This window comes from Chelonoidis abingdonii, chromosome 1 (genome assembly GCF_003597395.2).
Source record: "Chelonoidis abingdonii isolate Lonesome George chromosome 1, CheloAbing_2.0, whole genome shotgun sequence".
NCBI classification, from domain to species: Eukaryota; Metazoa; Chordata; order Testudines; family Testudinidae; genus Chelonoidis; species Chelonoidis abingdonii.
Genome location: NC_133769.1, coordinates 144,263,004 through 144,285,858, shown reverse-complemented (window position 1 = coordinate 144,285,858; position 22,855 = coordinate 144,263,004). Strand labels below are relative to the sequence as shown.

The window sequence follows — 22,855 nt, the reverse complement described above, 5'->3', positions numbered from 1 at the left end:
GGGGAAAAAGAAGGAGGGGGGAAGGTAAATTGCCCTCTCTGTTTTGTAATTCAAGGAGTTTAAGTACAGTAATATTCCAGGATAACCCACGGAGGGGAAGCCTGGGGAGGAAGTAAAGAGAAGACAAGGGGAGGGGGCTTCTGAGTCTTGGGGTCCCCCAGAGAAGGTTTTGGGAGACCAGAGGGAGCCAAGCCCTGGAATCCTTGGCTGGTGGCAGCGATATAGATCTAAGCTGGTAATTAAGCTTAGAAGGTTCATGCTAGCTTCTCGGTTTATGAATGCTAAGGTTCAAATCTGAGTAGGAAGCTACGACAGGCCACAAAAATGATTTAAAGTTATGGAACAGCTTCCATATGAGAAAAGATTAGAAAGACTGGAAGTGTTCAGCTTAGAAAAGAGATGACTAATGGGGGGATATGACTGAGGTCTATAAAATCATAAATGGTGTGGAGAAAGTGAATAAGGAAGTGTTATTTAGCCCTTCACATAACAAAAGAACCAGGAGTTACCCAATGAATTGAATGGGCAGCAAACTTAAAACAAACAAAAGGAAGTACTTCTTCAAACAATGCGCAGTCAACCTGTGGAACTCGTTACCAGGTGATGTTGAGAAGACCAAAATATAACAGGGTTCAAAAAAGAATTAGATAAGTTCATGGAGGATAGGGCCATCAGTGGCTATTAGCCAAGATGGTCAGTGATGCAACCTCATGCTCTCGGGTGTTCCTAAATCTGACTGCCAGAAGTTGGGCCTGGACAAAAGGGGATGGATCATTCAATAATTGCCCTGTTCTGTTCATTCCCTCTGAAGCATCTGGTACCAGCCAGTGTTGGAAAACAGGATATTGGGCTAAATGGACCTTCTTTCTGTATTCTGTACACAGCTGTATTAATCTTTGGTTAAATAATCTCATTTGAGCTTGTTATTTGACAATCTTGAATCATTATTAAATTCAAACTTGCAACATTCTATACATGGAAAATATCTCTTGTTCTAATACATAATGTGAAATGCTTATGTACAATACAAGAATGTGTGGAGTATGTCCTCCAAATTTAGAAGATTATAAGGGATTTTGTTGGTTTTCATTGTAAATAATTGCTGTGATCTAACAGTAATAGGAATTGTCTGGCACAAGGAAGAAGAAATGTTAGAAGATATAAACCAGGGTATAACCTGGGAAAGTGACAGAAATTGCTTAAAAGCAGGGATCCTAATTGATAGTAGGGGCTAAAAATGAAATACAGTCCTTGAAATGAATCAAACTTAAACGGCCTCCAATAAGAAAAGAATTGAAGAAATTTGTTATACACAAATGCCATGTACTGGATACTAATGGAAGCAGCAAGCAAACTGAAAGAACAGGAATAAGAGGATGCCCCTTACCCTCTTAGGAGCCCTGAAACTAGGATATATAAACTGTATTTTTTGTAAAAAATTCTCCCTTAGTGGCATAAAATCTCTGTCACTTCAGATCCAAACTGGTTTCGTGTTAACACTAGGAAATTATTTCAATACACTAGCTAAGTCATTGTGAGCTTTTTGATACTCACTTTCAAAAATAGGAGCTTAAAGTTAGGTCTGGTCTACACTACAGACCTACACCTATGTCACTCTAGGGTGTGAAAAATCACAATCCAAGTGATGTAGTTATACGGATCTAAACCCCCATGTGGACAAAGCTAGGCTGGTGAGAAAGCTTCCCCTGTCAACATAGTTAGTGCCTCTCGGGGAGGTGGAATAACTACGCCGATGGGAGAACTCTCTGTTGTTGGTGTAGAGAGACTTCATTTAAGTGCTACTGCAGTGTTTTAAGTGTAGACTTGTCCTTAGGCTCTGAAGCCCATCTTTTGGTGTCTAAGGGTGGGTATTGTAAAAGCACTGAAATGATTTAGGAGCACAAGTCTGATTGAACTCAGCCTGTAAATCCTGGTGAAGGAGAATGGCTGGGTCAAAGCATTCAGCTCCTGCGACTGGGGTAGTTCGCTCTGTGGGAGGGTGGTGGTGATTGCAGGTACAGGACAGGCTACTGTCCGGGCAGTTTTGTGACTGAGTTTGTGTTGCTCTCACACTAAGGGTGTTACTAGGATGCTGACTTGTCTTTTTCAGCCTCAGGGAAACAAGCTCAGAACAATCACTCTAACAATTTAGCAGGAGAAAGTAAAGAGCTAGCAACACAGAAATACAAAATCTGATTGACATTGAAAAGAGCAATTGCAATTAAGAAAATATCATGGGATTTAATTTTTGGAAAAATATTGATTTGTATCAACTTTTCTGGGGGCTTCTCTCACCACTGAAATGACTCGTCCCCTGCCCTAGGGCTGCTCCGGAAGGTCCAACCCTGTGAGGGGGAGTTACCTGATGTTTATGGCGATGTTAAAGGTCCTTTGAGCCTTGGCACTGTCACATGTCTCAGGGACCGTGTGCACCTCCCGCACGAACGGTGCCTCGTCCGGCTTGGGGAACACATTGTACCTCAGGCTGGTCTGAAAGAGAATACACGGTTCTCTGTGTGTCTCCATCTGTCCATCTCCTCAATCTCCTTCCCTCTGCTCAGTTTCATTCTTTCCTTTATCTCTTCTCTTCCTCTCCCCGTTCCCCAGCTCTTTCTGTCAACTCTCTCCTCCTCATACCTCTTTCCTGTTTTCTCCTCTTCTCCTCCATCTCTTCCTCTTTTCCTTCCCTCTCTCCCCAATACACCCCATCTTCCCATCTCCAATGGGAATGAGACGGGCTCCCCTCAGCAGCAGACTCTCCCTCTCCACCTGCCCCAGAACCCCTCACCTGCATGTAGACACATCCTTCTCCTGTCACCCCCATGCTGTAGTCCCCTGGCACTTCTGACAGTGCCATACGCTGGAGCAGCAGACGGTTCATGTGATCCACCTGGAACTGGGACTGGAAGTCCCCTGTAGATTGCAGAGTCACTGTGGATGCTCCTCCGCCCTTGGCATAGGTGGAGACTCCATATCGGGACAGCGCCTGGAGTGCCACCACTGTGTCCTGCCAGACAAGAGATGGGCCCACGTGCCCAAGGGGATGAATGAGCCATTTGTATGGGCCCGGAGCCTTCACTCCACCAGCTTTTCCTACACAGCAGTGCCCTGATTTTCCCATTTCCACTCCCCACTCCCACAAGCCATTCACTTTCTTCCATTGGGCCCAGATCCTCAAAGGTATTTAAGCACCTTTCTCCCACTGAAAGCAGCCAAGTGTCTAAGTACCTTAGGGAACCTAGGCCTTGGTATCTCTGACACTCCACCACAGGCATCTGAGGGAAGATGCCACCATCCTTCCCTGAAGGACGAACCCAAAGGGACAGTTCAGGACCAGGTGAAATGAGAGCTGCCTGTAACTCAGAGAGGATCCTGGTGAGGCAGCCAGGAGCCTCAGTAATGAAGTATGAGAAAGTCTTTCAGCCCTGTGGGTCTCAAGTCAACCAGGGTAATGGTGGATCATGGGGCCAATGATTGGTCCTGTCTAGAGAGGTCATTCCCTGAGGTCCCAGCCTCCAAGCACCAGCATGGTCTGCACCTGCTCAAAGGGGGAGGTGGCACCTCCCATTTCATTGTCACTCAGAATGGTGCCCTCCCCACCCCTCTTTCTGGGTATGTCCAGCAGAGACTGGCTGCTGCTGCTTCTCTGAGGAGGCCTCTGCTCCTCAGCTGAATTGGCCTGGCTGGATGGGGTCAGTGCTGGGGGGAGCTGGGGATGGCACTGCACTATCTTGTGAGTGCTCAGGGTGACTCTTCTGTCCTCCATACACAGCAGCATCACTTGTCTAGTCTTCTAACTCATTAGTCCTGGAGGGGCCTGTGGTATCTGATGCAGCCATACTCCATGCTGTGACTATCCCCTGATCTAAACTAAACTATACAGTCAGGGGACTGCCATCCCTTCCCTCTCCCCAGGTCAGTCTTCCCCTCCCCCAGGTTGCTTGTTTGTCTCCTGCCCTCTCCTGTCTGCCTCCAACTCCTGCCCTTGGTGTCTGAGGCTGGGGATGGGAACAGCTCACCTGGGTGGAGGAGAAGCCCCCATTGGGATTCTGCTGCTTGCTGATCCACTTTGCAATTTGAGTTGCTAATGACAAGTGATCTTGGGATGCTGCCGGCTGCGTGGTGAGGTAAGCAAGGAGCACATAGGACGTCATTTCCACCTAGGCAGAAGGAGCACGGGGGTGGTAGAATGGGAGCTCGGCTTTTAGCTTCTTCCCGGGCCTCTGCCAATGAATGGAGCCATCTGCAGTGGGAGAAGGGAGTGGGAGGGCAGGAGAGAAGGAAATACAGATGCTTAGTACATGCCATTTCTAAGGGGGTTATTGACCTGCTGCTGCTGTGGGTGGGAGAACAGAGCCGCCCCATGCTCATCTGGCATATTGACATGAGACGTGAAAGGATTAAATAGTCCCTCACTTGCTGGTCTATTGGATTTACACAAACCTTCTGGTACGAACACTCAGTGACTAATCAGGCTGCCACCTCTGTGCCTACGTCCCCTTTATCTTATGAAGGGACATTCCAGGAATGGACAGTAGCAGCCTTTATTGGGCTCTTTGATCCAAAAAGTGTGAGGTCGCTAAATGGCCTCAGGCGCTCAAGGCCGAAGGGTTACGGCAGTGATGGTTGCACCCCACTCCAGCAGGGTGAACAACCCATAAGTCCTTCTCTTAACAGAACAGGCCCAGTTCTTCCTGGGATTTCCTGGGACACCAAGACCTTAATTTGGGGCCCTCTGGAATGATCTGTTTTTTCATTTTATCAGTCCAAAGATCAGGCTTCTCTTCCTCATTTGTCTCTTGCTGTAGGGAGCAGACATCACTCTGTGCTGACCAGGGGCCATCAATCCCATGGAACGAGTATCCAGAGTGAGGAGCAGTGCTTGGAGTGAGGAATGGAGCAGAGCTAGCTAAGATATGAGCAAAGCTGTGCTATTGTTCAGTGGGAATGGTACCATTTGGTCAGGGTTTCAGGATATGCTCACTCACAGCACTGAGATGTGTGGGGGACCCCACAGATACACCTGTGTCGCTGCAAAGTCAGGCACCGGCAGCTCTGGCCCCAGCTCATGTTTTTAAAAAGTTCCCTTTGTCTTTACATTAATATTTCAGCACCTTAAAAAAGAGCCACCATCAAACTGTTCCCACAGGAACTTGCCCTCGGGAAAGGAGACCCAGGACCCAACTCTGGGTGATGACCCCTATGTCTGGGGAGCTGTAAGACATCTCCCAGAGTCCTAAAATGTGCCCCCTTGATGATTCTCTCCATGTAATGCCCCTTGGACCAAACCATCCTCTGCCTCACCTGCTACCGCCTGAGCTGCTCTTGGTGCTGGCCCACTCCTGGGCTGCTGTAGCCACCAGAGCCTGGGGGTAGGGGGTGCAGGAAGCTAGATGCCACTGAGATGATTCCTCCCCCTGCAACAGGCTTCCATCTTAAAATGGGTGACAGTCCTGAGGGGTGGGGGGACAGGAATCCTCCTGAGGCAAAAGGGGAGAGGAGGGTAGAGACGGCCTGGACCCAAAGGAGTGGGGAGAGGGAAAGGGAAGAAGAAACCAGGGGAGAAGGAAAGAAAAATCTTGTGTGAGAGATCCTACGGAGGAGGGCAGGAAAGAGATGGGGAGAATCTGCAGACATGGGTGAGAGGGAGGAGAGAGACACTCAAGGAGGGTGGAAAGGAGAGAAGACGCCTCTAAGACCTGGCCAACACACAGATTTTGTGCCACTACAATTATTTTGGTTAGGGTTGTGACTTTTCTGCTGGTACCTGTAGTCTGGGCATGGTCATACCAGCATAAAGATGCCTTGTACCGGTAGGGCTGTACGGGGACAGTTCTATTGGTATGAACACCTTCACACTGCTATAACTGCGTCCACACTGCGAGAGTCGCACCACTTTAATTATACTAGTACAGATACAGAAGAATGACTTTTGTGTGAAGACAAGGCCTGAAGATCCATCTACCCTGGGGAAATGCTCCGTGTTAGAAGAGAAAATGCATTAAGCAGCATGCCGGTAAATATGTCTCGACGCCTAGAATAGACAGGGATGCCTGGGCTTACAAATTCATTTGCTGTTTGTAAACTTAGGCTATGGGGTGCCCTCAGGTGAGCCACAGGCAGCTAATGCGATGGTTGGCCACAACCAGCTGCTGTTTTTCACCCCACCGGACTCTGTCTAGATCTGCCAGCAGATCGAGGGACATGATCACCCCTATTTGCATTGGTGAGGCCTCATCTGGACTAACTGTGTCCAGTTTTGGGGTCCTACACTACAAGAAAGATGTGGAAAAATTGGAAGAGTCCAGCAGAGGGCAACAAAAATGATTAGGGGCTGGAGCACATGACTTATGAGGAAGGCTGAGGGAACTGGGATTGTTTAGTCTGCAGAAGAGTGAGTGGGGATTGATAGCTGCTTTCAACTACCTGAAAGGGGGTTCCAGAAGAGGATGAATCTAGCCTGTTCTCAGGTGGTACCTGAATGGCCAGACAGAGTAATGGTCTCAAGTTGCAGTGGGGGAGGTTTAGGTTGGATATTAGGAAAAACTTTTTCACTCAAGGAGGGGTGGTGAAGCACTGGAATGGCCGTTACCTAGGGAGGTGGTTGGAGTATCTCCTTCCGCTGAGAGTATTTTTAAAGATCACGCTTGATAAAGCCCTAGCTTGGGATGAATTTTAAAAAAAAAAAAAAATTAGTTTGGGAATTGGTCCTGCTTTTTAAGCAGGGGGTTGGACTAGATGACCTCCTAAAGGTCCCTTCCAACGCCTGATATATCTATGATTTTGATTCTGTGACAAGGTGCTGAGTTGTGTTTTAGCAGTATGTCAACTAATGCATTTTCTAACAAACAGTTGAGTTTCCTCTCCTGCATGAGGCCTATGAGTGTGGGTGAGGCTCGTATGTGTGTGGGGCAATGGCGCAGCGGGACAGAGAAACCAGGTGTCCTGATGTGATAGGGAAGGGAACTTAGAGTTTGCATGTGCCCCGGACCATGACCACTGCAATAACAAAAGTCCCAGATGGTTCAATAGGAGTTTGGGGGCTAGCTTGTGTGCGTTAAGTGGTGTGTGTGTGAAATGGTAGAATGGCTTTTAGGTGGGGGGAGAAAGGAGTGCTGGTGTGCAGTGCGTTGGATCCTAGGGCAACCTTGCATGTGCTTGTTTGCATCTAGCTTGTGACTGGGGCACGGTCTTGCAGTGTGTGTGTGTGGGGAGAGAGAGACTTGTGGGGTGGGCAAGGCAGCATAGGACAAATAGCCTGTTGATTTAGTGGGCTGAGAAGCTACGGGAGTATGTTGAGAGCTTTTGGTGTGGGAGGCAGTGAAGGGAGGAGAGAGAATTTGAATACGACTTTGGGAGGAAAGGAGGAAGAGAGCAGGAGGGAAAAGAAAGGAGAAGGCCAGTTATTTCAACAGTATAGTAACGAAAGGAAGGGAAACGGACTGAAACAAACAAAGGAAAAAAGCTAACAAAGCTTGGCGGAGTAGAGAAAGGGGGCAAAATGGAGGGAAGGCACGAGGCGACAAGGGAAAGGGCAAATGCAAGAGAGACAAATGCAAAGGGAATTGTTAGACAATTTTACCCTATATAGCGCGACAGGGTTGGATATTCGAAAGGGTGCAAACAAATGACCCAGTTTAAAAAAAGAACAAGGAGTTCCTTACAAGGGCAGGGAATAACAAAACATGCACTGTGAGGATCAGAAATCCTGCCTGGGGCTGCCTCTCTCTCAAATCTTGGGTTTTTTCATGTCAAATAACAGTTCTCGATACGGCTCCTGGACCTGCCTGGTGCTGGCCACTTGGTAACATTCTTCTGCTTGTGGTTTTCTCCATCGTGAGCACCTCTGTATATATGATTCTCAATTACAAACCAGCGTCACCTTACGAGTTGGGAAGGTAGGCCAGGAGGCTGGGATGCAAGGAGAAGGGACCCATACGGGAACTCCTCACCCCCTCTTTAACACAGCTATCCTTGTAAAGCGAGTCCCAGCAGTGTCCTGCGCATTTCGGCCTCCTTCCAGCCTTCCCGACAGCAGGGCAAAGCGCGTTAGGCCAGTAGCAGCCCTGAGTGCTAACACGTGGTTTCCTCCCTGGCCTCTGCGCGCCGTCTCCAGACAGAAACAGAGAAACATATACGCGACCACAGAGTGCTGTCTGTGAGGAGAGAGACCAATGGGCTGAGAGGGAAGAGGGGAGGTCACGCATGGAGGTGACATTAAGTCTATGAGCTTCTGCAACAGGCAGGAAACAATGATGCACTTTTTTCCATTTTATGAAGTATATTGTCCACAGACGTTCTGACACACGGGTAACTCTAAAACAATAGCCTTAGAGCCCAGATTCCCAGGGACACTTCTCTCTTGGTGCCTGTTCACCACTCCAGCAATAGTGACAGTGAAGCTGGTTTTACAAGCTGCTTTTGCATCATACCTAGGGGGCTAGGACACTAAGCCATCCCAGAGGCGAACCAGTGAAGCGTCCGGCATTTCACATTTGGGTGGCATAGGTGATGGTTGTATTGGGGGACTGGTCTGGCCCTTAAATTTGGTCCTGGGTCGAGTCCGTCGACTTAGGAAACATGTGAGAAGCAAAGTTTGGAATCAGACATTTCCCGTAAATGACAATCCAAAAGGGATACCAACAAGTGCCACAGGTGCATACACAGCGAGGGCAGTTCGATCTGTTTTTTCCGAATCAAAGGCTGAGAAATGGAAAGTCCATGCCAGGACTAGTCCCCATTTTCAAGTGGCTTGAAAACTTTTTCAAACGATATGTTTTGATCTGAACCTTCCCTAGCCCTTGGTGTATGCTAAGAGAGAGGTTCTCTTCTTGGGAAGCCTGGAGGGAATGAGCTCAGCTGGTTTTGAAGAACAGGAAAGCCTGAAAAACAAAGATGCCTTGGGGTTTATACTCGCTTCTAACTGAGAAGGGCTTAAATACAGGGACATCAACTTTCCTCAGCAGTTAAAAATACCAAGGGGATCAGGTTACGATCTAATTGATAGGTGGAAGAGAAGATGGAACTGGACTGCCACTCCTCAGACACAAGTTAACAAAGCAGTCAATGTTGGGCCACATCCACTTGTCTTGTCTGACCACAGCCAGTAACACCAAACACATCTAAAGCCTGGTTTAAGACTCAAAGTTACAGAACTCACTTTTCTTGGTGGCAACACGTTCACAACACTACAACACAACAACCATGCAAAATACCGCACAACTCAACAGGCAACTTGCCACAAAAATCCTGCAACTTGGGAAACATACGGACTCATCCTTTTCTGGAGCAGCATTAGACCCCCATGTCAGAGGATACATATCAGCACAGTGGTAAGGTGCATGCTCACTGGAAGTACCAGTGTAAGCGGATCCTTCCAACTGGCAAGTCCTACAGTGCACATTCTCTTTTAAACAGAGACGCTGGGGCAACTTTTGAACCAAAGGTCCAGTGATGAAGTCTGCCTGGCTTTTTTTAACACAGTTAGCACCAATTCTCCACAGCCACAGCTGTTTCCTGCCAACTTGCTACCTTTCCCACATGCTGGTCTGACTGAACATTTCCCACAAGGCAGACAGATGAGAAAGTAAAGTAGCAGCAAAATTCACGCACAAAGCAAGTGCCGCTGAAAGCGGCACAGAGGACACTGGGATGCCTACCCACAATCCCATCGCACAACTTTGCCAACTGGCTGATACTCAGGTACCACACGCGCTGGCACAACTGGCCCAGTGTGAACATCATGCACTGATTATAGGATCAGAGGGGTAGCCGTGTTAATGTCTGGAATCTGTAAAAGTAGCAAAGAATTCCTGTGGCACCTTATGAAGACTAAACAGACGTTTTAGGAGACAATCGAGCTTTCGTGTGAATACCCCACTTCGTCAGACTGCATGTAGTCGGGAAATTTCCAGGGGCGGTATATTATATCTAGAGCAAGCTAGAGATACAAGTTAGTTCATATTCAGGAGAATGAGCCCTGTTCTAGCAGTTGAGGGTGTGAAAACCAAGAGAGGAAGAAACTGGTTTTGTAGTTGGCAAGCCATTCACAGTCTTTGTTTAGTCCTAAGCTGATGGTGTCAATTTTGCAGAACGAACTGAAGCTCAGCAGTTTTTCTCTTTGAAGTTCTGGTCCTGAGTTTTTTTGGCGCCCAGTATGGCCACCTTAAGATCTGCAATCAGTGTGACCACACATATTGTGAATGTGTTCTCCTCTACAAGTTTTTGTATATTGCATTCCTCATATCTGATTTGTGTCCATTTTATCCTTTCCATAGAGACTGTCCAGTTTGGCCGATGTACATAGCAGCACGGGCATTGCTGGCATAATTGATGCGATATATTATTACATGGTGGGTGGAGGCAGGTGAATGAACTAGGTGACGGTGTGGCTGATCTGGTTAGGTATCCTGTGATGCGTGTCGCTGGTGTTAGAATTGTGGGCAGACGAGGTTGGCAATCGAGGTTTGTTGCCATGGATTTGGGTTCCCCTCCTGAGGCTAAGAGTTACTATGATGCGGTGTGCAGTTACTGGTGGAGAATAATGCTCAGTTTCAATCTGCAAATTTGACTCAATCAGCTTAGGATTAAACAAAGACTGGTGAATGGTTGGCCAACTACAAAACCATCAGTTTCTCTTCCTTTAGTTTTCCACCTCAACTGCTAGACGGGCCTCATTCTCCCTGATTGAACTTAACCTCATTATCTCTCTAGCTTGCTTTCTGCTTGCATATATTACCTGCCCTGGAAATTTCTACTACATGCATTCCGACGAAGTGGGTATTCACCACATAGAAAGCTCATGCTCCCTAAATGTCTGTTAGTCTAATAATGTGCCACAGGATTCTTTGCTGCTTGCACTGATATAGTCTTTTTGATGCTCCGCTGAGTGTGATAAAATTTTTACCAGTGCAATTTCTGGATGTGGCAGCAGACCTAACTGAAGGAGAACAGAAAGTGCAGCCCTTGATGGGACTTTGCCACTGAATGTAGGTAAGGTTGTTACCAAGTGGTAAATATCTGCAAACTCTAAGCTGTAGTGGTGTAGGAGACATCAGCAAAACATACCTGTGAAAAGGTTTTTAAATAACATCATATAAAAGGATTAGAGATGAGACAGATCCAGCATTCCTGGACTGGAAGGAAGCTAGCAGGGAAAATCAGTTCCGATTAGACCTCCATGTTAAAGTCTTTCTTGACTGGATTTCCCTTTTTAAAGGCTTCTCTCTCGGGATGGAGGCTGTGACTTGGGGTCCCCAGCTCTGTTTGTGGCTTGAGGGGTACTAATACAGGTACGTTACAGTGGATGGGCAGAGGAATCTCCAGCAGCGCGATGGTGATGTAGGCAGAGAGCGTGACCTCGTCTACCCTGCCCTGCAGGGAACCACAGAGAGAGACATTAACCCATAAACCCCGTCCACTGGCACCTCCTCCCAGGGACGTTCTACATCCCTGTTCTTCCCACACTATAGTAGCTTCCATGTATCTGCCCCTCTTCTTTCCCCTACCCACGGTCGCTCCATGTACAGTATAGTTCTCCCCTGCTCTTGCCTCCCTTGGTAGATCCCATCTCCCCCATTTCCAAGCCCCCTGCCCCAGCCCCATGTGCTGCAGTGGCTGTGCTGTTCCCATGTGCAGTTGCAGGCTTCTCCATGTCCTGTGTGGGTCCCATGAGGCCCATGGGAAGCTGTCTGGGTGGATACGTCACCTTTATGGCATTGTTCAGGAGCGTGCCGGAGCTGCTGAAGCAGCCGTTGTCCTTCTGCTTGCCAGCAAGCCAGGCCAGGGCGTCCTGGATGTGCTTCTCCTCGATGAAGATGTGAGAGTGGGCCTGCGCGAAGGACTTGAGGACAAAGGCCGTCAGCCTGAGACAGAGAGTGGACAGCACTGAGAGCTCCCACCCATGCCCTGTGCTCACTGGAGGGGACGGGGTCGTGAGGCATTGCCAGCCTGAATGGAAGCAGCAGGGGCCGGAGAGCTGGTGGCCATGGGCCAGGGAACAATTATCTCACTCAGCCACCTACTGACATGCAGCAGAGCTTGGGGGAAAGACCCAGCAGTCATCTGACAGGGCATAGCAAAACTGCCCATTTTAGGACAGGAAGTGAGCCAACTTCCTGCATTAGTTTCGAACAGCCAGGGCACAGTTTAGGAGTAGAAGGTGGTTGTCCAGAGCCCTTCGGAGAAGAGCCCGCACAATCTTCAGTGACCAGAAATGGCCAGGACGCTGGCTCTGCATTTTATTATAAAAACAGCAGCACTGCACCCCCTAGCACCACACTGGGGCAATAGAGTCAGTAGTTGCAGAGGGAAGAGCAACCCATACAGAGCTGCCCACTGCAACTCCCTGCAGGACCTGTTTGTTCACCCTGCAAGGTATGCACTAAGCATTGAGGGGCTGGGATGGCTTCACCCTCTTACCAGCCTCCTCCTTATCCTGAGGGCAGTGGTGGCTAAACTTTTCTGGTTGAGAATCGAACACATAATTTCAGAAAGGTCAAGTATCCACAGTCAGGTCTTTGAGATGGATTCTCTGCCCTGTTCTGACCCCTGCACCCTGCTCAGGTAACACAAAGGGAGCAGTAACTACCAGCAAGTCACCCAGCTGGGGAATCTTTGGCTGACCCCTTTACACCACCCTCCACATAGCCCCTGACACAGAGAGTGAGTGGCTGGACTGTGCTGTGTTCTGGACACATCTAGCTGATGTATGGTCCTCAGAGGACTGTGGCCAGCTGGAGCAAGTTAGAACAGCCCCCAGGCTGCTCTAACCTGAGCTGAGCAGGGAATCAGGGGGCTGTAAATGGTTATTAAGCCAAAATCGCAGGCCTCTAGCATATGAACTAAAGGAGATCTCCCTTCCCTACCACCTCTCATAGTTGCCTGATCCTCCCCTCTAATCCGCCCCTTCATGATCAGCACCTGTTAACAATGGGCAACTTCAGGTTATAACAAGAATTCAGCAGCACTGAAATCTTACCAGGTGTTCCCTGGTTGCCCATAACGTGGCCCAAATGTGCTGTAGGAGCCATCCTGGTGTTTGTACTTCAGCTGTGTCTGGTAACCTGAAAGGGAGAATGAAGTTGTGTTTCACTGCAATAAAGTCCAGCTGTAGATGTCAGCCAGGAAAAAACAATATTCAGCCCTGTCTACACAAAAACATACTGCTTTAATTGTACCCGTAGAATTAAAATGCTGTGACTCCCCCGTGTGGATGCAGTTAGGATAGTATAAAAGTGCTAATACCAATACAGCTTGTTCCCAGATGGGAAGGGGGTAGAACTGCATCCACATTAGGCGTTCTACTGATTCAATTATTTTGGTAAACTATCACCTCCTAACTGAAATAGTTACACTGGTACAAAGCTGGGTTTAGATCAAGCCTTAGATGCAGAAGCAGGTTCCATGTAGAGTACCAAGCCAGGCAGGCCTCCCATTCCTAAAAACAGCCTAAGTGTCTCAGCAGAGAGGCCTTGGTCTTCTGTTAGGAGTTAAAAGAAGGTACAAACAACAGGGTTATGATGTGCATCTACTGGCCACCTATACCAGGTTCAAGGATCCCTTTGCAGCAGCTAAAATAAATAAATGGGAAGGCTGGCTCTGAAAGATTGCTAACGCTCATTAAAAACAGGGTGGAGCAGAAATGGAGAATGAGGAATAATCAGAGGTGTGTCCCAAACTGGGGCTTTTCTGAAAAGTGATGATGTGGAAAGGGCCCCTTGTCATTCAGTGGCTCTGCCCCAGGTGTGTTCAGAGTCATGGCTACCGGCTTTACTGGCAAAGGTCGTGGCCACATTAGGAATAAAGGAGCATTACCAACATTGCCAGCTAACACGTGTTTCAGTCCTAACACAGACAAGGCACTTGTAGTTTCACAAATGTTAGCGGGTTGAGTTAACCTTAGCCTAGAGTTTACCTTGATCAGCAAACATATTAAAACTACAAGTCCTTCCTTAGAGGTTTTTAAGGCCCAGCTTGACAAAGCCCTGTCTGGGCTGATTTGGTTGGGAATTGGTCCTGCCATAGGCCCTGACTCCGTGGGTGCTCCGGGGCTGGAGCACCCACTGGGAAAAATTGGTGGGTGCTCCTCACCGAGGAGGAGGAACGCAGTGTGCTTGGGGAAAAGGCGGGGCAGGGGCAGGGATTTGGGGAGGAGTCCAATGGGGCAGGGAGGGGGCTGAGTCGAGGCCGGGCTGGGGGCAGGGTGGGGGAGCACCTGTGGGTCCTGCTTTGAGCAGGGGGTGGAACTAGATAACCTCCTGAGGTCCCTTCCAACCCTGATATTCTATGATTCTAAGTTGGCTAAATGTATTACAAATAAAATCTCCTCTAGTGACAACAAGGCTTAAACCCAGGTTTTGCTCCATTTACTGCTGCCAGGCCTGCAGAACCAACCCAGCTCTTCTTCTCCGCCTTGCTTGTCATCAGCAGAAATGCATCCAGTGCAGTGCAGCACTCAGGCTATGTCCACATGGACCCATCTTCTCCCATCAAGCACTTCCAGAGAGTAGAGTTCTCTGTGTTCCTAGATGTCACCCTAGATCTAAGCATGCTATCATGCTATGGCACCCCCTGTTGGGAAGCGATCTATTGTAACACCAACCATTACTGGAGTAACTACTCAGAGTAACTCCTCGGAAAGGGAACCTCTGACCTCCGGGGCGGGGTTGGGGGGAGGGGGTGTCAAAGGCGCTGGTTCGAAGGTAAATGATGAGGGGTCAGTTGTGACGGGGCTGCCAATACTCTGGTGGCTATATAGGCCATCTGGGGAGCCGAGTCTGGTTTGCTGGGGCAAGAGTGAATTACCACTGGGCTCACACACTGGAGAGCAATGGGATGAAAGGGCTGAGGAGGTACAATGCGTTACCCTCCCCTCAAGAGACAGGTGGTCCCCTCAGTCTGTCCATCCTTCCCACTGGGAGCATTATCTGAGCAAGGCAGACACAAAAAGCTCCCAGCACAACTTTGGAAGGGAGCAAGTGAAGAAACAAAAGCCCCATCCCTCCTCACCACTGACTAAGTATCCGATGGCCTTGGATTTGGTCTCCTCGCTCAGCTGCCCTGTCTTATTCAGATAGTCCAGGACGTAGATGTTGGGGGCAAACAGGACCATGTTCTGCTCCCCACAGCCAAAGGGCATCTGGAGAAGCTGCTGCAGGTTCTGCATGGCTGTGCCCAGGATATCGCCTGGGGATGGAGACACAGGGAGTCAGTGTCGTACACAGCCGGCTCGTTGAGGCAGAGTGCACCGCAGAGCAAGTGTGCTAGTGTGAGACATCCATAACAGGCTCGTGAGATCACAGGCAACAGGAGGGAAAGAGAGACACACACAACACAGAGAAAGGAGGAAACAGAGAAATACGCTCTGAGAGAGAAGGGACACATGAAAGGCAAAGTGAAAGCCGTGTTGCTGGAAGGACAGATGGGAGCACTAGGCTGGATGAATAGCTAGAGACGTGGGCCCAGAGGCAGAGGTAGGGGGAAGGAGAGAGAAAAAGAGGTGGAGTGCTAGCTAGTGACTACAGCAGTGGGCAGCTGGGGGATAAATGGAGGGGCTGTGATGGGTGCACAATGGGGTGAGGAGTGGAACGGGTGAAAAGACCACTAATGTCAGGAAGGGGGAGGGAACCGGCAGCAGCACCCACAGCCGAGTTCTTCGGGCTCACTTACCCAGCACTGAGAAATAGGCTCTGGCTGATCCCTGCACCACGTTCTCTGGGAGCTTCAGGGACATTGGCTGCGGCGCTGTCTTTCCTGGGGAAAAGTGACATAGATGGGATTGTAGTAAAATCCCCCCTGTGTAACAGTGACCAGGCCCCAGCACAGGAGCTAGGACACTGCCCTTGCTGCTGTCTTTCCCCTGGCACTGCACAGGGTCTCCCTGTCTTTAGCAGCTCCATCCCTCCATAGCTTTAAGGTGAACCCCCCACGCATCCACAACTCCCCTCTCGGGCTCGGATCCCCCTCGCCTCCCGCCCAGCCCTCCACATGGAGTGAGGTGCCACCACCTGGTGAGGCAAGTGAACTGCCGTCTCCAGCTCTTTCTCTGGCACCTTCCCATTTGTAATTTCATTCCATGGAATCAGAGAGTGAGAGAAGGGGAAAGCCCCATTAAATCCCATCTAACCCATCCCCCCAGGACCCAGGTCAGGAATGTTCCCTAAGACCTAGGCTTCCAGCCCTTCCCTTGGGGGCCATATTAGTGTTAGGAAACATTTCCTTGTTATCCAGCTGGAGGTGTCCCACTTTCTCATTTCCATATTACTGCTTCTAGTTAGCTCTTCCCTTCGGACACCCGGGGTTTCCAACCTTCCCTTTGCAGAGGCAGGTCAGGAGAGATGGGGCTCTTACCAGCTGCACAGAGCAGGAAGTTGTAGGTCGTTTCCTTCGCAAGCCCTTCAGGCTTCAGGTTGGGGAGGAAAAGGGAAGGGGAAGGAAAATGAGAGAAGTGAGAACCTGCAGAGACACTGAGCACCTGGTGGCAGAAACATCTGGCCAGGGGTGATGGGGAGAGATGAGGAGAAGGGAAAATGCTAAGGTGAAAGAAAGAAAGAAAGAAAGAAAGAAAGAGCAGAGCATGAATCAGAGAAACAGGGAGACTTGCAAATTCTCATATAATAATAATTCTCATGAAGTCAGCAGATAATGGTTGGCTATTGGCTACTAACAAGTTATTGCCTCCTCACTGCCAAGGGGAGGATATTGCAGTGCTCTATCATGGGTGATTAGTTGCTGGTAGCACACTGTAAAACCTGGACTTTCCTTGTTACGCAGAGAGAACTTCCAGCTTTATACCATGTGCTGGTGCTGATAATATGCTGTGATGCTAATGAAGTGATGTAGGGGCTCGATCCTGCCAAGTGTTAAACTTTAAGCCTGTCTGAGGTCAATGGGACAACTCATGTGCCTGAACTAAAGCAAGCTTTGCTGGGTCAGGCCCAAAGCGCTCAGTGTCCTGAAACGACATATTGTAATAACTGCAGGGCCACCACCTAGAAATTCACCATTACACACTGTGGCCAATTAGTCCTGTAGGGCTACAGGTGGGATAGAACTCAGCTCCTCCTGCTCCAAAGGCCCAGACCTCCATGGCTTGAGCTAAAGAAGAAGCCCTGTTATTTATTGAAATGACCAGAACAATTCTGACTAAAACTCAGGAACTAAACGTTGTGAAAACAGAGGGTTTAGTCAAATCAATTTTTGATTTTGGAACACACCCTTCCGCTGCAAATTTTTATTCTGAGAATAGTCAGTTTCTCCCCTTTTTATAACTGTTTTCCAACATTTGCCAGATGGAAACCAGTAGCCAAGCATGAAAAGGGGCTTTCCCTCACTTTCAAAAAACCTTTCCCTCTCTTTCTTCAGTTGGAAAAAGTAAAAAGTTTTAAAAAGTGTGTGTGTATGGCAGGGGGGAGGCGGGAGAATCTAAAAGTTGACCCCCCCCCTCCCCGCAACAACATTTGAGGTTAATATGAACGCTTTTTGTTTTGTTTCAAAATGTCTTTTCAAAATTAATCTCAGTGACAAACCTGCTATTGAGTTTAATTTTGAACATTTCATAGGAAATCTAAATGCAGTGATCAAAGATGTTTTAAAGATTCTTTCTTCTGGTGGAAAATTCACTGGGGAAAAAGTCCTGTTTTCCAACCAGCTCTAACTCTTTGCTAGCCTAGCACACACAGGGCAGTGGTGCACTAGTCAGTTCTTTAAAATTACAGGGCAAGACCAGTACACCCCCTACATCCCATAAAGTTCCCATTAGGCTCCTATTATTTTAAATCCAATTTTCACCTCCCTCATAATTCTGAGAAAAATAATCTCTGTGTTTCCAGAACTGTCAGATCAGCCCAAGATGAAGTTGGACATTTCCACTAATATGATGGAAGCAAAGTGAATATTCTTCAGCTGAAGAGGTTTAGAAATAATCTATTTTTAATTTTTTTGTGAAAAGTTTCACAGTTCTTTGAGTCCCTATATGTTGAAAAAGGAGCCAAGTTATAATTCAAATTTCACTTGGCACATAGATCTTTAAAGCAAAAGCCAAAATACATTTACTGTAACATGACAGAATCATAGAAATGTAGGGCTAGAAGGGACCTTGAGAGGCCATCTAATCCTCAGATGTCCTTAGATGTCTCGCTCAGAACATGGTAGAGCCAAGTACACCTAAACTATCCTGGACAGGTGTTTGTCCAAACTGTTCTGAAACCTGCAATCATGGGGAATCTGCAGCCTTCCCAGGTAACCTGGGCCAGTGTTTACCTACCCTTCCAGTTAGAAAGTAATTCCTGGTATCACACTTAAATCTCTCTTGCTGCAATCTAAGCCAATTACTTCTTGTTTTACCCTTGCTGGTCGTGGAGAACAACTGATCACCATTCCCTTTATAGCACATATTTGAAGACTGTTATCTTGTTCTCCCCTCAGCCGTCTCTTTACTAGACTAAACATGCACAATTCTTTCAACCTTTCCTCATATGTCAGGTTTTCTAAACCTCTTATCATTTTTGTTGCTTTCCTTTGGACTCTCCTTTGGTTTCTGTCCCAAAACACATGGCTGTGATGAACTTATCACCTTTGCTTATTATTTCAATCACATGGTGTAACAAGATACCAGTATTCTTCTGTAAGAAGTTATGCAGTATTACAGCTTATATTGGCTAATATAGTAACTTATCGCTGCTTCCCTTTACAGCATTAGAGAACATGTTATTGCTCAGATCATATTAAGTCATTATGGCTTCCCTATAAAACCAAGAAGACCTGCAGTATTATATCAGTTGTCACTATGCAGCAGTAAGTTATCATGGCGTCTCTATATCACAGGGACTAAACAGCCCACCTACCTCCACTAACAGCTGTCTGATCACCGTGTTCTTCTGCCCTTTGTCCAGGGTCTCCACTACCACAGGGCAGATCTGTCTTCAGGGCCTCAGCGCTCACTGAGAAATTCACATTACCTGAAACAAAGAAGGATAAGTGTTCTGCCAGGCACTGCAGCTACAGGGGTGCCAGTGTCATTTGCATGGTGTTCTGCTTTGATTACATGGCAACCTCTCTAAAGAGGGCAGAGCGCAAGTCACATATAGGTTAGCATTTCAGCACAGCTCTGCAGCAGCCTTAGTTCCAACCCCTCCGCTCCAATGGCTACATCAAATGGGGCTGGGCAAGATGGAGAGGAGGAGAGTGCAGGGGCAGGTCTTCAATTCTGCTGCCCAGACCCCTGCATGGTGTCAGAGCCATCATCGTCCTTTTCCAGAAATTTCAGACCCAACCAGTCTGTCAGTCCAGGTATTTATATGGCCCTCATCACAGTAGCCAGATGCGGAAACTGAGGCACAGGTACATTGACTTGCCCAAGAGCTGGACACTGAGTCCAGGTCTCCTGAGTCCAGTCCAGTGCCTCAGTCACAGGCCAGCCTTCCTCCTTTCACAGCAGATCAGTCCCTTCCAGAGGGGATGGAGCCATCCAGTATCTGATCCAGAAATTTTAGAGCCACTTGGTCCCTCACACAGAGGTTTTGGAGCCATCCATTGGTCCCTGATTCTGAGATTCTGGAGTGGCCAGGTCTCTTACCCAGAGATTTTGGGGTCACAGCCCAAGACATTGTTTTCCATCCGTTCACACAGAGACAATAAGATTCTTCTTCCTTCTCCACAGGGGTAGCCCGGAAGTCATCAGATGAAACCAGTGAGATGCTGACCTGTCAATTGTACAGAGAGGTGCCATCAGGCAGGCAGAGAGAGGGGTTCAAAAGGTTTGAGGGTAAATGGAGATGAGACAATGCAGGGGAGAAGAGGGAGCAGAGAGTTTGGGGGCCACAGGGATTTGGTGGGGGCAGGGATTGAGGTGGGGAAACCTGAGAGTTACTGTGGTTTGGGGAGGTGCAGGAGACTGAGGAGGGGCAGAGAGTTGGGTGCATGGCTCTGAAGAAACACATGATTGCAGGGCCTGAGGGACTCGGGACCAGTTGTGGGAATAAAGACAAAGTGGTGACCCCAAATTTACCACCTTGGTATGAGTCTGAGCCCTCTGGTGTCTTGTTAGGGGAGAAGGTGAAGTGCTGGCTGTGGGAAGTGGGGGGCTATCTGGGAGTAGCTGAAAGAGAACAGAATTGGGGACCATCAGTGAGTGTAGTGAAGGGAAGGAAAGGGATGGGGAAGCAGATGAGAGGGCCTTGAGGGCCCTTAAGACTGTAAAACATGTTCCCGCTTCTCTTTATCTAGAATGAAACCCATTTAAATAAAAGCTGAGAGAAAAGTCACCATAACTTTGCAGGGACCCCCTTCCTGAGTCCCCTCCAGTCCCTTGTGCTGGAGTAGGAATATACTGCAGGCTAGTGGGGCTAAAGAGTCAGTGCTGTTTCCATGGATGCAACAGGCCAGCAAGTTTCCCAGTGGCTGTAGTGCAGCTGGGGGTGTTGTGTGGCATGAGGCCAAAGGCCAAGCACATGTGTCCATTCCAGGAAGCCTGGAGTCTCCACTAGAGCAGTGGTTCCCAAACTGTGGTTTGTGAACCCCTGGGGGTTCATGGAAGGTTATAGGGGGTTCTCAGGAAAAAATTCCCTAATGGCGGACAGAGCTGTCCCTAGAGACCTCGGGCAGCACGGGGCCAGCAGCCCGAAGCTCCTGTACTTCCAAGAGCTAAGCAGATCAAAGCAAACATATCTATCACATTGAGGAGATTTAAACAGCAAGACTCCTTATAAGAAATGGAAAGCGATGTAGATATTTTTTGCTGTTTTTAAAATTAAATAGGCAGCTAGTATTGTTCTTCATAATAAGTTTAAAAACAAGTTTAACTTTGTTGTAATCTGTGTTATTTGCCTGGACTGCTCAAGACCTGAATGCTTCTGTAAGAGGAACAATTTGAGTTGGCTTCTTAAATATCTTCATGCTGTTTCACATCTGATACTCCTTGATGAAACACAGGAGCCTTGTCTTATAATAGCCTTATTCAAAGTAACACAAGCTACGAAAGTGAGATCTTGGAAGGGTGTTGCCATTTTCACAATGTAATAATACTGTAATGATTAATAATAAATAGTGAGTAATAAGCATGTCATAAAAACAAATTGTATATTTCCAAGATCACTGCTTTTATCATTTAAATTCAGGTAAAGGAGGAAATCCCTGGAAATATTCACTTTTAGGAGGGGGTTCATAAGACTTGATATTTTAGTGAAAAGTGTTCACAGGTTGTTAAAGTTTGGGAACCACTGCACTAGAGTAAGGGGTGATGCACAGTGTTTGGTCACCCCAGGTACCTTGCTTACCATGGGGTCATGAGATAGGCACAGGAGGTCAAAGGCCAGGTGCCTTCAGTCACATAGGAAGTTGGTCTCAGGTATATCTGCAGCTCGCAAACCTTTGTCAGCCAAACAGATTCTTTCTTTCCTAATGCCCACTCTGTACCCTTTTGGTAGCAAACACCTAGGAGCCAATCAGATTCCTCTTTCCCATTACCCATTTCTTTCCACTGTAATAAGACACTTTCCTAGGGGCCAATCAGCTGCCTCCCCTGGATGGGAAGCCATGTTGCAACTGGCCCATGTGGTCTTCTCCCTGGTCCCTGCTGAGCAAAGCTGGGAGTGTCCCTTACCCCGACGCAGCGGGTCAGGTAGTTGAAGACAGTGGCCTTTAGTGTGAAGGCCTCGCAGCTCACCACGGAGTAGGGCAGAGTGAGCTCCACGAAGAAGGGCTGGAAGGCTCTGAGGGACACAGTTGGGGACAGGCCAAAGCCATTGTCACTTGAAGTGCAGAACGCATTGGCTTTCCATTCTGTGATGGTGTCGGGGATGGTCACGGCCAAATCAGCACTTCCGACAGACCTAGTGACAAAACAAGAACAAAGAAACAGGGGGAGCTTTCCTAACTTTGGGGAAAACAACTGTGTCCCTCACAGCATCCTGAATTAACGCCCCCCACTTTTGTAACTGCAGGATCCCTTGGGAGCACTGGGGATGTGCATGCTGGTTGGCTATTGTAGGCTCACCACAGAGCACTTCCTCCCATAGCATCCTACATCCAGCTCTGCAGAAGAATCATCCAAGTAAGAAGACTGGGGATGGGGTTCCATGGTGAACAACAGAAAATCCCTCAGACACACAGCTATAGAAAAGGATGAAATGCATAGCTAATAGCAACTTCTGCACCAGAGCTGGGACCAAAAAGAAATTACATCTCCCTCCGACACACACACACACTTAACAGGGGACTGTTCATTGTGATCCACACAATTAATTGTCTCCCAGTTACTGTGAGGAGGAGGAGTGGATGTGGCGTATTAGTAGAACGAGTTACTTCCTGCCTTTCCTCTATCTGCCTATCCATCCCTCATACTTGTGTCTCTCTATTCTATCTACAAAAGGTACTATCACAGAAGGATATAAGCACATCTCATGGGTGTCTGAGCAACTTCTTCTGAGTGTCTGTGTAACCCAGTTGACCACGACTCACATCCCACAATTATCACTTACTTCACTGGAACTAAATCCCAAATCCACGTCTCAGGGAAATACTTCCAGATGGTCTCCACTGGGCCATGATCGATGATGTGAGGCACATGATCGATTGCATCCAAACTGAGTGCATACATCGGTGCAGACATACGTTCTTTTTTAGACATTGGGGTGCAGGGTGTGGCAAGAGGAGAGAGGACATAATATGTTAGACCTTATTCTAAACCATGGCACTTTGTTTCCAGTTAGTGATAGGCCTGATCCTAAACCCAAGATCTAATAACCCTTCCTCACAAACTTCAGCCATGTTCAGATGCAAACTTAGACCTGTCCCTGCTTGCAATCAGTCATTCTCTTCTGCATGCAACCCCCAGAGTCATCATCTTTTTAGAACC

The 22,855-nt window shown here is 48.0% G+C and overlaps 1 protein-coding gene across 1 annotated transcript in view; it reads right to left on the bottom strand.

Moving 5' to 3' along the window:
* The window catches only part of LOC116823809 (alpha-2-macroglobulin-like), a 65,214-nt gene that overhangs the window by 17,684 nt on the left and 24,675 nt on the right, over positions 1-22,855 (bottom strand). The window contains 14 exon segments of the mRNA XM_032778665.2: positions 2,363-2,490; positions 2,789-3,007; positions 4,020-4,243; positions 11,301-11,373; positions 11,708-11,864; positions 12,980-13,064; positions 15,010-15,186; positions 15,670-15,753; positions 16,351-16,402; positions 18,846-18,906; positions 18,908-18,959; positions 19,577-19,703; positions 21,602-21,830; positions 22,479-22,614. Coding sequence (XP_032634556.2) covers positions 2,363-2,490; positions 2,789-3,007; positions 4,020-4,243; positions 11,301-11,373; positions 11,708-11,864; positions 12,980-13,064; positions 15,010-15,186; positions 15,670-15,753; positions 16,351-16,402; positions 18,846-18,906; positions 18,908-18,959; positions 19,577-19,703; positions 21,602-21,830; positions 22,479-22,614 — 1,804 coding nt within the window.